Source organism: Gobio gobio (assembly GCF_949357685.1).
Source record: "Gobio gobio genome assembly, chromosome: 5".
NCBI classification, from domain to species: Eukaryota; Metazoa; Chordata; class Actinopteri; order Cypriniformes; family Gobionidae; genus Gobio; species Gobio gobio.
The window spans coordinates 24,126,424-24,140,457 of record NC_137101.1 but is presented as its reverse complement, the minus strand read 5'-3'; the positions used below and the strand labels follow the sequence as shown (position 1 = coordinate 24,140,457).

Below are 14,034 nucleotides of genomic sequence, written 5' to 3'. Positions count from 1 at the left end.
TAAGATGATCACTTTCGTAAAGATGGCAGCAGTTAAACAAATTCTTTCACAAGGCGTCCGCTGGAAGAAAAAAAAGGATAAAGGATCCCGAACTGGACCAACGCGATTTACAAATCCAGCAGCAGGCCAGTGACAGAGGATGAAGCTACACTCGGAGCTTCACGCGCTTGTTATGAGAAACGTAGGTGGCTGATTGGATGTGTTGTTAGCAATGCCCTTTATTGCTTTCCCTGTCTTTTGATTGTTGTCTGACCGTGTGTGTCTGCCGCGTGGTTTGTATTTGGAGCTCCGCCTCGCTGACTCTAAATCCTCGATTTTTCTTCTTATATCAACTCAATAAACTAACATTTTCTCATTTTATAGCGGGTGAACATATCCTCGATAGTATTCTATATCTCAAACAATCGGATTGCTTTGATATCGGTACTTATATCCATATTTCCGAACATCCGCTACTAGCCTTAGCCCGCTAGCATCACCAGTGTGGTCTCGCATATCGCTCGCGCTATTTACACTCGTAAAACTCAAGAAATTACTGTGTTCTAATGGCGAATGCATCGGATATATGTCTAACGTTACCTTTGAGTGCAGGTGAGGACACGTTCGAGCTGCACGCTGTACAGTTGGAGCTGGAGGCTCTGGAGAAGCAGATCGATAACCTACTGAAGAGACAGGCCGATCTCAGGGACCGACAATCAGAGTTAAAGACATCGCGGGCTGACGCTCACAAGTCCGTAGTAAGTAATGTTATCACTCCGATGTCTTCTACTCCTCATGTTTCCCTGCTCAGGGCACGAGCACCCAGAACACAATCATCCCAGGCCTCCTTCACTCCGCCGCCGACACACCACGGGCCCTGGGTGATTCAGCAGCGGAAGGCGCAAGCCAGGCCTCGATACCTTCGATATCTCCACCCGAAACCGTTTCTCCCCTCTTCACGAGACGGAACGCGACACTGTGATCATCGGCGACTCCATTGTCCGGCATGTACATGCTACCTCAGCTAAAGGTAAGGTGCGCAGTTGGACCAAAAACTGGTACACAGAATCTCTTAAATTATAACTTGCATTTAGAAGGATGTACTGTTACTTCATCTGCTACAGTTAAAAACTTGGGTGTTATATTAGACAGCAACTTGTTTTTTGAAAATCATATTTCAAATACTACAAAAACAGCCTTCTTCCACCTTAGAAAACATCGCTAAGCTACGAAACATGCTATCTGTCTCTGATGCAGAAAAGTTAGTTCATGCATTTATGACCTCTAGGCTAGATTACTGTAATGCACTACTAGCTGGCTGTCCTGCCTCCTCAATAAACAAGCTACAATTAGTCCAAAATGCATCTGCTAGAGTTCTTACTAGGTCAAGAAAATATGATCACATAACACCAATTCTAACATCTGGTTACCTGTTAAGTTTCGTATCAATTATAAAGTATTGCTACTGACCTATAAGGCCCTAAATGGTTTAGCTCCTGTGTATTTAACTGATCTTCTATCGCCTTATAACCCATCACGATCTTTAAGATCACTAAACTCTGGGCTTCTGGTAATACCGAGGATATCTAAGTCCACTAAAGGAGGTAGAACGTTTTCATATTTGGCACCTAAACTATGGAATAGCCTTCCTAATAATGTTCAGGGCTCAGACTCACTCCTCCAGTTTAAATAAAGATTAAAGATGCATCTCTTTAGCTAGGCATTCACATGATGCATCTCCTAACCTTGTACTATATAGTTATATCAATGCACATGATCTTCTTTGCTTAATGCCTTGAACAGCAGCTACGCTAATTATTTTTCTGTTCTGTTTTATCTCGGGACGCCCATCCCGAGGTAACTAGAGAGTCCGTCAGCTCCAGTCTGGATCCAGCTTCTCGTAAAGACTTCAGATGACCAACACCTGTGAAGAGACGACTCGACTCCTGTGAGGACTTCAGATGACACAGCTCTGCATCAACACGCACTCATGCTCATCTCTATACCCTATTCATTAACAATATGTATTCTTATTTCTGTGCCATAGTTATTATATTGATTAATAATAGATAGTTAGCTAATCTGTGTGCTTTGTATATGTGCATTTCTGAAATGCATAACATGTTCAAATCAATTTAAATTGTAATGTAGATGCATTTTCTGTGAAGCTGCTTTGAAACGATATGTATCGTGAAAAGCGCTATACAAATAAATTTGAATTGAAATTTGAATTGAATTTTATTTCAAAGTGTCGGTACTGAAGTTTTGTGGACAACAGCGGTGGTAAGAGACCTCAAATATCTGTCTAAACAATGCAAACATCATGACACTACTGAGATGACTGACTTTAATCAGAGAGTCATTGAGAAATTGGCTGGCTAGAAAGAAAGGAGAGCAAAATTTATGTTCAAGTAGTCAACATGCTAGTCTGTTGTTGCTGTTTTCGTTTGTTTTTCCTTTCCTCATTAACTTATATGTGGGAAATGAATGTGTAAAAAGATAAAAGTGAAGACACTGTTTTCTCTTTAATGCTTGAATTTAGTCAACATGCATCTTGATATCACCCACCCCTGCCGGAAATAAAAAACACCCCCCCAAAATAATTATCACCAGCCGCCACTGATATTAAGTAATATAGTAATGAGGTTAGCATTGGGTGAAATTAGATAAAATAATAAGTTTGGGTATGTCCTAAAAGGTTGAATACCCCTGATGTAGATAGACAGCTGGGATCAGATCTAAAGATCAATTTATACAACAGATTCCAGTGGGGTGGTTGTGTGTCTAATTAATTTAATGTAATTAGCAATGGCTAGTTACTCTTCTGACACTCTTCAGGACATAATGATATCCTGAACCTCCCTTCATCAGATATTATAAGCACATTCGGTTTTGGTTCCTGATTCTGCAAAGCCAAATTACATACCAAGGGAGACAAAAGATTGATCGCTTTCGATATGTAAATCCCCTGGAGCTAAAACACAAGTTTTCTGTGAGAGCCTTCACCACAACAGTCAAAGCAGATCATAAATAATTCATTATTCATCCTTCTAAATGAGTTCTCTCAAAAGTAATACAAGAAGAAATATGTCTACAATTTCCCTGCATATGAAAGTAATTTTGAGGCAATGGAGGTAGATTGTTTGGTGAGGTGTTGTGTTTACCTATTCTTCCCATCAATCACACAGAGACAGACAGAGATACTGAAAGTTCCCATAAGAGAGAGACAGAAAACAGCAATAATGAGGCAGAACAGCCATGCCAGAAGGGGCTGCTGGGAGAAGAAGAGGAAGATGGGGAAAATGGATCTTCTCTGTGTTCAAGAATGTTGGGAAATTGAATTGAGGAGTATCCGGCTATTTCATCTGTGTTCAGAACGAATTACTAGCCCACAGATCCTCAGGGATCTGACGGACTGTCATTCTCCAAGTCAGGATCCCACTGAGAGCAACAAACGGGACTATAAAGCACTGAATCCAGGGAAGAAGCTTCCTGCTGTTCCAAATATCATTCAGAGGATGAAGATGGACTGTAAAATACTGAAGTTTATTTCTCCAGGGCAGTAGCGCACTTGTCCTCTGCTATTCATAGGTCAAGCATTTCACATTTCTAGCCAGAAAGTGATGTAATTTTCTACATCCCATAATATGATCCATCTGAAAGTGGCTTTAAAAAGCGATGGGCAGTGTGTGTAAATGAGACGGGAGCGCTTCATCACTCCAGCAGCTGCATGAGCCAGAGAACCATTCAGACTTCATTTATGACTCCCACTATTCTTTTATAAGAGACATTCATCCGCCTGCCTCAGCAGCCCATCCACCATTTACCAATAAAGACACCCTCATCCTCACAGAGAGAGAGAGGGATTGTTAATGGTGGTCCGGGTGGGACTTCAGCCCGTCTGCTGCTTCTGAACTGTTCAGCATTCATTCACATCTGTCTGCTGCTTCAATTATACAGAGACACGAGGAGGAGAAGAGATGCCACACAGAGCAAAAGAGAGACACTGAGAGAATGAAATGAGCTTCAGTGAACAGAGAAATGCAGACAGCAAATGAGAGAGGAGAGATTGATCCCTGAGAGAGGTGTAATGTTGTATTTCTCCTCTTAAATACAACAAAAAGTTCAGAAGTTCATGAATGAGTGAGTGAGTGAGTGAGTGAGTGAGTGAGTGAGTGAGTGAGTGAGTGAGTGAGTGAGTGAGTGAGTGAGTGAGTGAGTGAGTGAGTGAGTGAGTGAGTGAGTGAGTGAGTGAGTGAGTCAAGTCAAGTCAAGTCAAGTCAAGTCAACTTTATTTATATAGCGCTTTTAACAATGTAGATTGTTTCAAAGCAGCTTTACAGTGTTAAACAGGAAAATAATGCAGCATAATTTTATTCAGCTGTATAGCCATTCTGGAAAAATTTCAAGTATCATACAGTGACAGTGTGGGCTTTAGATCAATAATTTGATCAGTAATTTAGTTTAAATGGTTAATTTAGTTTATTATTTAGATGTATTTCGATGTTTAGTTGAAAAATTTAGTGTCCCCAACTGAGCACGCCAAGCCAGAGGCAACAGTGGCAAGGAAACCAAAACCCCATTAGGTGACCTAATGGAGAAAAATAAACCTTGGGAGAAACCAGGCTCTGAGTGAGTGAGTGAGTGAGTGAGTGAGTGAATTAATCAATCAATCAATAAATCAATCAATCAATCAATCAATCAATCAATCAATCAACAAACAAACAAATATTTAATTACTATAATTTTATAACTCTTTATTTTGATGGTCTACTTAGACATTATTATACTATAACTATAAGTAACTTTGCAACTACATTTCAACTAACTCTCAGAGTATTAGTAAACTTTCTACTTAATATATTCTACACTCTTTATTTCGATGGTTCTCCAACAGGCATTCTACTGACTATAAGTAACTTTGCAACTACGTCAACTTTTTCTACTAACCCGAACACAAACACCTAACCCAAACCTAACAGTCTTCTAATACTCTATTGAGAGTTAGTCTATATGTAGTTACATATATTTAGTCAAATGTATAAAGACCATAGAGATAAAGTGTAATAATTATAATCAAATCCTTTAATTTTAATAAAAAATATTACAGTTTCTTTCTTCTTTATACACATTTGTCACAAATGATTTTATTGTGCTCAATTTGTTTTATGAAAGATAAGATAAAAATTGACATAAAGAAAGACAAAAGATTTTCCAGATGCACCCATCATGTCATATTGATTATCGATTAACCAAGGTTTAGACAGAATTGATTGCACTAATCAGTATATTGATGTTGCTAATAGTACCACATGTTTACTATAGTAGATACCAGACAAACCAAACACAGTAATTTATAGCCATTTATAGCCAGCATTTATAGCCAGTCAAAGATATGTGAACACGTGTGCATTAGACACATTAGTCTACTGGACAGACGTGTGTTTGTGCTGCAATATAAAGCTTGTATGTGCAGCTGTTACATCTGTAAATGAAGCATTAAATCTCCCGCTCTGCAGAAAACATGACCTGATTGTGCTTCCAGCCTCTAAGAGTAACATTAAACCCCGACGTCAAAAATAACCCAGAAAGAAGCTCTGAAACTGACAGATTTTTGACAGCATCTCCGTCATAAAAAAATGTAATGGGAAATTACACCTCTGAAACTGCACAACTGTGTGAACTCACATGTCAAAGGAAGAGGGATTTATACCTTCAACCAATTTACATTTAACATTCATTCATTTACAGATTTACTCTCACTGGATTCAAACCTGCAGCGTGTTTGTTCACTCCCTGGATCATATAACCACATTTCAGGATGTAGTTTGCATGTTGAAGCCATATGGTTTCTACAAAGCAATACTGTCTAATTATACATCAAGAGATCTGCCGTTCACTCCAGAGGGGCCTGAACTGGTAGATGGAATGCAGGAAGAGATTCACAGAAGATGACCAGACTATAAACAAACAACACATCAAAAGCCTTGTGCTGGCATTCCATTCACCTACATTGACAAATCCCAGAAAACACTTGTGCTTTAATTCAATTGATGTGTTTCATCAGCTCTTGACGAAGCCTTGACTGTAAACTGGTTTAACACAGAGAATGATTCTGAAACTTCTGATATATTTCACATATGAAATTAATTTCTGTCACGAACATGTTTAATCACTTGCCTGATTGTGTCGCTTCCACCTCAAGCTTGATGTGTGACATGAAAACAAGCTGTTGTAGCTCGAAGATAAGAAGCGCATGTAAACCGACACAGTTGTTTTTATAATCTCACAAATGCCTGAAGCAATAACATACGTGACACTCAGAACAACCTGAAGGGGCTTGAGAAATGAACATTTGTTGCGAAAGTTTTAAATGGTGAGATTTATTTGTAGCACATTCAGATTTCCTAAAAAAGGATTGAGATTTAAAAAAAATATATATTGAAAAGATTTGTTACAATGATGCTGAATGAATATTTCATAACATACATGAGTGGGAAATTGTTTGTGACCAAAAAGAGAGAAGAAGAAAGAAAACTACTGACTTACATTGAGGCCTCTCTGGAATAGCGTCTGTCCCATGACGTTCGCCAGCATACGGATCAGAGCGGCTCCCTGCAGACACAAAGCAAAAACACACGGTCAATAAAGACTCATTTACTCACGGCTTCTGCTCACATGCGTACAAAACCTGAGAAAATATATATTGTTTTCAGCTTTGAACAGATCTGATCTGAATTTTTTTTTAACATTTTCGAAATGTACATGGCGGTCGGGGACAGTACCTCTGGACTGGCAGACCGGGGTGGTGGTTCCTCTTTTCAAGAAGGGGGACCGGAGAGTGTGTTCCAACTATAGAGGGATCACACTTCTCAGCCTCCCCGGGAAAGTCTATGCCAGGGTACTGGAGAGGAGAATTCGGCCGATAGTGGAACCTCGGATTCAGGAGGAACAGTGTGGTTTTCGTCCCGGTCGTGGAACACTGGACCAGCTCTATACCCTTTCCAGGGTGCTGGGGGGTTCATGGGAGTTTGCCCAACCAGTCCACATGTGTTTTGTGGATTTGGAGAAGGCATTCGACTGTGTTCCCCGTGGCATTCTGTGGAGGGTGCTCTGGGAGTATGGGGTCGGCGGCCCCCTGCTTAGGGCTGTTCGGTCCCTGTACGACCAGAGCAGGAGCTTGGTCCGCATTGCCGGCAGTAAGTCAGACTTGTTCTCCGGCAGGGCTGCCCTTTGTCACCGGTTCTGTTCATAATTTTTATGGACAGAATTTCTAGGCGCAGCCAAGGGCCGGAGAGTGTCCGGTTTGGGGACCACGCGATTTCGTCACTGCTTTTTGCGGATGATGTTGTCGTGTTGGCCTCCTCGAGCCAGGACCTTCAGCGTGCAATGGGATGGTTTGCAGCCGAGTGTGAAGCGGCTGGGATGAGAATCAGCACCTCCAAGTCCGAGGCCATGGTTCTCAGTCGGAAAAGGGTGGCTTGCCCGCTTCAGGTGGGTGGAGAGTTCCTGCCTCAAGTGGAGGAGTTCAGGTATCTTGGGGTCTTGTTCACGAGTGAGGGAAGAATGGAACGGGAGATTGACAGACGGATCGGTGCAGCTTCTGCAGTAATGCGGTCGATGTACCGGTCTGTCGTGGTAAAGAAGGAGCTGAGCTGCAAGGCAAAGCTCTCGATTTACCGGTCAATCTACGTTCCTACTCTCACCTATGGTCATGAGCTGTGGGTCATGACCGAAAGGACAAGATCCCGGATACAGGCGGCCGAAATGAGCTTTCTCCGCAGGGTGGCTGGGCGCTCCCTTAGAGATAGGGTGAGGAGCTCAGTCACTCGGGAGGAACTCGGAGTAGAGCCGCTGCTCCTCCACATCGAGAGGAGCCAGCTGAGGTGGCTCGGGCATCTATTTCGGATGCCTCCTGGACGCCTTCCCAGGGAGGTGTTCCAGGCACGTCCCACCGGGAGGAGGCCCCGGGGAAGACCTAGGACACACTGGAGGGACTATGTCTCACGGCTGGCCTGGGAACGCCTCGGGGTTCCCCCGGAAGAGCTGGAGGAAGTGGCTAGGGAGAGGGAAGTCTGGGCGTCTCTGCTTAGACTGTTGCCCCCGCGACCCGGCCCCGGATAAGCGGAAGATGATGGATGGATGGAAATGTACATGAATTCACTTATAACAGAAGTCAATTGGGAAAATTACTCTTTAGGGTTTAAATGCAGAAATGTGAAGCTTGTATTTTTATCAAGTTCAAGTTTATTGTCATATGCATATTAGTACAGAGTACTGCAGCAATGCAATACAATGTGCCTTAGCACTCTCTCAGAACCAACCAATAATATCAATTGTAAATAACATTTAAAACATCCAAGCAAACTAAAAATAGTAACCAAGCTCAAACCTCAGCCCTCCTTCCTGTTGTACTATCATTTAGTAGCCTTATTACCTGCGGGTAAAAACTATCCCTGAAATGTGATGTGCGCATTGGGATGCTCTGTAAACGTCTCCCTAATGGAAGGTGGGAGAAGAGATTGTGTGCAGGATGACTAGAATCCTGCATAATACCTAATGCCTTCTTAGTGCTGCATTTCCAGTAAATGTTTTGGAGCTGTTCAAGTGGAACCCCAATGATTTTAGATGCTGCTTTGACCACCTTTGTCAGAAGATTAAGGTCATGTGAAGTAGCCCTGCCAAACCACACTTCAATGTTACCTGTCAGTATTCTCTCTACTGTACAGCGGTACAAATTCGGCAGAATGTTAAGGGACATACCACATTTCTTGAGACACCTCAGGAAATAAAGCCTCTGATGTGCCTTCTTAATGACATAACTGATATGGAAGGACTGTGAGAGGGAGTCTGAAATATGGATGCCTAAGAACTTAAAGGTATCGACAATTTCCACTGGAGAGTTATTAATATAGACAGGTGTATGTGGGGGTTTGTTCCTTCTGAAATCTTTGATGACCTCCTTCATTTTCCCCGCATTAAGGGACATATTGTTTCTGCGGCACCTTAAGATCAAATTACTCACATCATCCCTATAGGCAGTTTCATTATTGCTTTCAATGCGTCATACCACAGTAGTATCGTCTGCAAATTTCACAATACTGTTAGTGGGCTGTTTTGCAATTTCAGTCATAAGTATACAGGCTGCAAAATAAAGGACTGAGACAGCAGCCTTGAGGTGCTCCTGTGTTTAACACTATAGAGGCTGAGTATGTAGTGCCAACTCTAACTGTCTGAAAATCCTGTCTCCACCTGCAGATGGAATTGCAGAGGCCCATGTCTAACAGCTTAGGTATTAAAATAGAAGGTCTGATAGTATTGAAGGCACTGCTATAATCAACAAATAGCATCCTGACATACAGTACATATCCCTGCACCTCTAGATGTTTGAGCACAGTATGTAAAACCTGGGAAAAGGCATCATCCGCAGCTCTATTTGATCTATAAGCAAATTGTAATGGATCAGTGGAGACAGGTATGCTGTTGTTGATATATGCGTTCACGAGCTGTTCAAAGCACTTCATAATCACAGAAGTCAAGGCTTCAGGTCTAAAATCATTCATACAGGTGGCATTCATTTCCGTAGGCACAGGAATTATGATTGATTTTTTTAAAACAATTCGGAACCACACAAAAATGTCAGTGAAAACAGAGGCGAGTTGGCTATAACATGTCCTTAAGACTTGTGCAATAATGCCATCAGGCCCAGCAGCCTTCCCTATTTTCACAGATTTAAAAACTTTAAATGTGCCAGTGACTAAGACCTGATATTCTTGCCTGCTGAACAAATTCCCAGTTGGAGATATGTCTGTTTGTATGTTCCCATTTGAAGGTACTTTGACGTGCACATCCCCAGTTGGAGATATGGTGCGTTCAAGTCCTCTTGGGATGTTCGTATTTACGAGGTGAGAAGTCGTGCTTACGACATCATGTGCGTTCAAGTCTCTTTGGTCCGAGCAAGATGGCGGTGTACCTTCTTTTAATGAATTTCACGAAAATACAGCAAGGTTTGTTAACTCTGCTTCATGAAGAACGAAGAATGCGCATCAGGTGAGTTTTAATCTTTTACGTTTTTAATTCATCTATGAAGCCACTGTAAACTGTATTGTTATATATTAGGCTAATTGTTATATTAGCTTACTTTGTTGTAAATGACAAAGCCTGACAGTGTCACTGCTAAATACCTGTTATATTCAACTACAGACGTTGCATCCATTGATTCCGCCATGTTTTCTCACTGACACGCCCCCAGCTCAGATCGGGGCTTGAAGAAAATCCCAAACTTCCCACTGGTATTTACGACTTCATGGTGGTGTTCAAGAGTCCCAGCGCCAGTGCCTCAGCAGCGCATTCAAAATGAGCATAACATTTTTTCAAGTCGTCTGGGAAGGAAGCAGAGGTTGTTATAACGCCACTAGGTTTAGCCTTGTAGCTAGTGGCCGCTTGTAGGCCTTGCCAAATGCGCCTAGAGTCCCCTTCAAAACAATATCGCTCTATCTTGTTCCGGTGTTGTTTTTTAACAGACTTGATTGCGTTCCTAAGCTTGTATCTCGCGTTCTTATAACGAGCATCGTCCCCAGATTTAAAAGCCACTGTCCTCTCCTGTAATTTTGCTTGTGGTGAGTAAAACAGCCGACATTTGATGGTAACATGTTCGAGGACCGGAGAACAGGAGTGGGAGGTCACTTCCACGTCAGTGCACCACGAGTTGTTCACCAGAAAGCACACACCCCCACCTTCGACTTGAAATTAAATTAGCATATTATTGAACATTGCAGAAAATGTTTAACATTATTTAACAACAGTTCAGTTTAATAATTATGGCACTGTTCATTTTCTAGCAGGTTTGCTGGTTCATCTAAGCAAGGACTCTATGACACTCGTCCTTTTGATTTTTGCTGTTTTATGATTCAGTATCTTTTTTGATTTTGAGTGACTTTGACATGCTCATTTGACAGCATCTAATTCCCATCCCTCCACATCCCTCCCTCCACAATCTGTGTGATGACTGTCACTTCCTGTTAGTGCTGCATGGGGACTCATGGGATGTTATGGGATATCCTTAGAGTGTGAGGAGGAAGTGATGAGGGATGGCCGGGTGTCAGTGTGACTGACAGAGTTCATAATACCACAGAACCTGTGGGGAAACAAGGCGAGGGGCTTGAGGAAGAGCAAGAGCCAATCACAAACAGACTTTGAGCTGATTGACAGCTGGAGGGAGAGTTGAAGCAGAAACTCAAATCTTCAGTGGATGGAAGATTCTGTCTTCATCTAAACTCTGATAGAGGACAAAGATTTTCCTTTACTGCTCTTTGTGTGTCTTTAATGGCTTTCAGATGTTCAGGATGAGAGGATATATTTGGACGCTGGAGGTTTTTTTTACAGTAAAGTGAGGTAATTAAATAGATGTTGTCTGGTCTGAGATGAAATGTTTATTGTGCCACTAAAGTCCCCAGAGGACAAAAAACCTCACAAGCTCTCAGTGTAACAGTTTCTGTCCTTGACATACAAAAAAAAACAAGCTTTTAATTAAACTGTTTGTCTTGTGTATGTAAGGAGGCTTATATTTACAGCGTGGCTCTATTTACAATTCACAAAGATAAAGTGAGAATTCTTTATCTGGGAGAAAAATAACAAGCAAACTGAGCTGTTTACTGGACTCAATAAAAGATAAAGTTTATTGGTGAAGTGTTGGAACCTAAATAAATGACTGCTTTTGACCAATGATACTATTATTTTACAAAATCACTGTTTCTACTTCCGTGCTGAATTTAAAAAAGGTTAAATTCACTTTATTTATGCTATTTTTTGAGTGTAAACCAGTTTATTCTGTTCAGCTAAATATTAAAGGTTTATAATCATTTCCATCACGCAGATGAAGCCTGTTGGAGATTATAAGAGATTCTCTTGCCTTCTTATATGCGATCCAATCAAACACTCGGTCGATGTCTGTGGCTTCAAACACTTCCTGAGAGATCGGATGAGAACTGGCCAAACCGTCCAATAACATCACCTCATGAAGGACATCCGTCAGAAACCTCTGCTTCTCCTGTGGATGAGAAAGAGAGAGACTTTGTTTTTTTACAGTATCAAACACAAAAACAGGTCTCATAAAAGCTTCTGTTTTCATTTCAAAAGTAAACAGAGAGAGTGTGCGTGTGTGTGTGTGTGTGTGTGTGTGTGTGTGTGTGTGTGTGTGTGTGTGTGTGTGTGTGTGTGTGTGTGTGTGTTTGAGTTGTACAGGGGTCTCACTGTCTCTCTGCTCTGATCAAATGTCTCCCTGTAGGATTCACTATAAAGACAGCTGGAAGTTTTGGGTCAGATGAGAAAGACTCTCATCATTCACTGTGTCTATGGATCAGCAGAGAGTCACATCTCAAATACAGTCAGTTGTTCAGCAGCACATGAGGAAGATGTTACCCGGATATCAGGTGATTTCCTATTTTAAAGTAATTCTCAACAATTTTTTTTCTGTTTAACAAGTAACATACACCACAAATGAAGCAATTAAACTTGGTACTGCCATGTTTTTCTTTGAATTACCTTGATACACCATGTAAATATACAAACACAACATAACAGAATAAGTACAAGTACCTAATGTTCATATTAAACATTTGAATAAACTAATAATCACTTGCTCTAGTTTTGTAGATCAACTTACTTTCAAAAGATGTTCAGCTAAAATAAACACACCATTAACGTAAAAACCACAAACTCTCATACATTTCAGCCAAATGTGACACTATTTTCCTGTTACTCTTTTAAAAGTGGCGGTTTGCCAGTTACCGTACATGAAAATGGATTAAATAGGAATCACATGAATTATATATGAAAGCATTACACTGCAGATTCACATTCTGACCATCTTCATAATGGGCCCTCTGGCAAAATCTCTGTGCTGACTGACCAAATTCAAAATGACGCCAAATTAAGATTTTATTGTTTTATTATCTTCTCATTAATGTATTTATTAAATGTGCATGACTAAGAGAAAGTCAGCAAACTACCCACTCTATAGGGTCCTATCATACAACCAGCACAATGTGACGTCAGGCGCAACGCAAGTGTTTTTTGCTAGTTTCAGTCCGACGCAGTTATCATTTTCACGTCCAGCGCCACGCTGTTTAAATAGCAAATGCACTTGCGCCCATCTGTTCACCCATGGACGTGTTTGTCTGAAAACAAGTGAAGGTTCAGGTCAGATACCTGTGTCTCTTCTTTGATACACCTATCCTTCTCAATGTTTCTTTTTATTATTTCCATAACCTGAATAATCAAGGATAATCAAATTATGTATCTCTTTCTCTGCTTTCATATATTTAGTTTAAGGATGATTTGAATTTTGTGTTCGCTGTAGTTTTGGTCCACTCTCCTCAGCTGCCTGTTCTGACCTCCAGCTGGTAAAACAGGCCCCGACAAGAGAATGGAGTTCAGAAGTCCTCCACAGGTGTTAGCCTGTGGCTGTTGTCTAACCCTAGGGATCCTGAAGGAAGGGAGGGGGGAAATAGACCCCATTGACTTCCCTCAGGCCTATTGTAAAGCCCCTATTCTCCTGTTATACAGTATTTCCCATGGCATGGCATTTTTCTATTATTTTATAATGTTTCCTGAGGTGTACTTATATTGTTAGTATGATTTTTACATCAAAAAATGTCATAATTTAGAAATAAAAGGCATTTTTTCTATACTGTTATTACCCCTCTGGCTTGAATGCTCTGTTTCAAGGGGCGTGTCTGCTGTGAGACTTCAGTGAAAACGCCCACTGTTGTGATTGGCTGACATCTTTGCATTTTAAATGAGTGTTAGATTATAGAGACAGAGCGACACGCGTCATAATCTGAAAACAATCAAACCGTCTCCATTGACTTTGCATTGCGGGAGGCTGCCTCCTTGTCATTTCGGACTTATTACAAAAAACTGAACAATGTATAAAAGCTGATATGTGACGAAGTGAACTGCAAACAAGCTAAACAAAACCCAGAGGCAAAAACCCAGACGTTTTTATAAGCTGTTGACCCAAAAAACGAGCGTTTAAGGACAAAAAAGTGGATT

The 14,034-nt window shown here is 41.1% G+C and overlaps 1 protein-coding gene across 1 annotated transcript in view; it reads right to left on the bottom strand.

Moving 5' to 3' along the window:
* Positions 1 to 14,034, bottom strand: part of LOC307127208 (thyrotropin-releasing hormone-degrading ectoenzyme-like) — a 167,864-nt gene that overhangs the window by 63,398 nt on the left and 90,432 nt on the right. Inside the window, exons 6-7 of the mRNA XM_079818320.1 lie at positions 11,891 to 12,028; positions 6,529 to 6,594 (exon numbers count right to left, since the gene is read on the bottom strand). Of these exons, the coding sequence (XP_079674446.1) occupies positions 6,529 to 6,594; positions 11,891 to 12,028 (204 nt within the window). The remainder of the gene's footprint in view (positions 1 to 6,528; positions 6,595 to 11,890; positions 12,029 to 14,034) is intronic.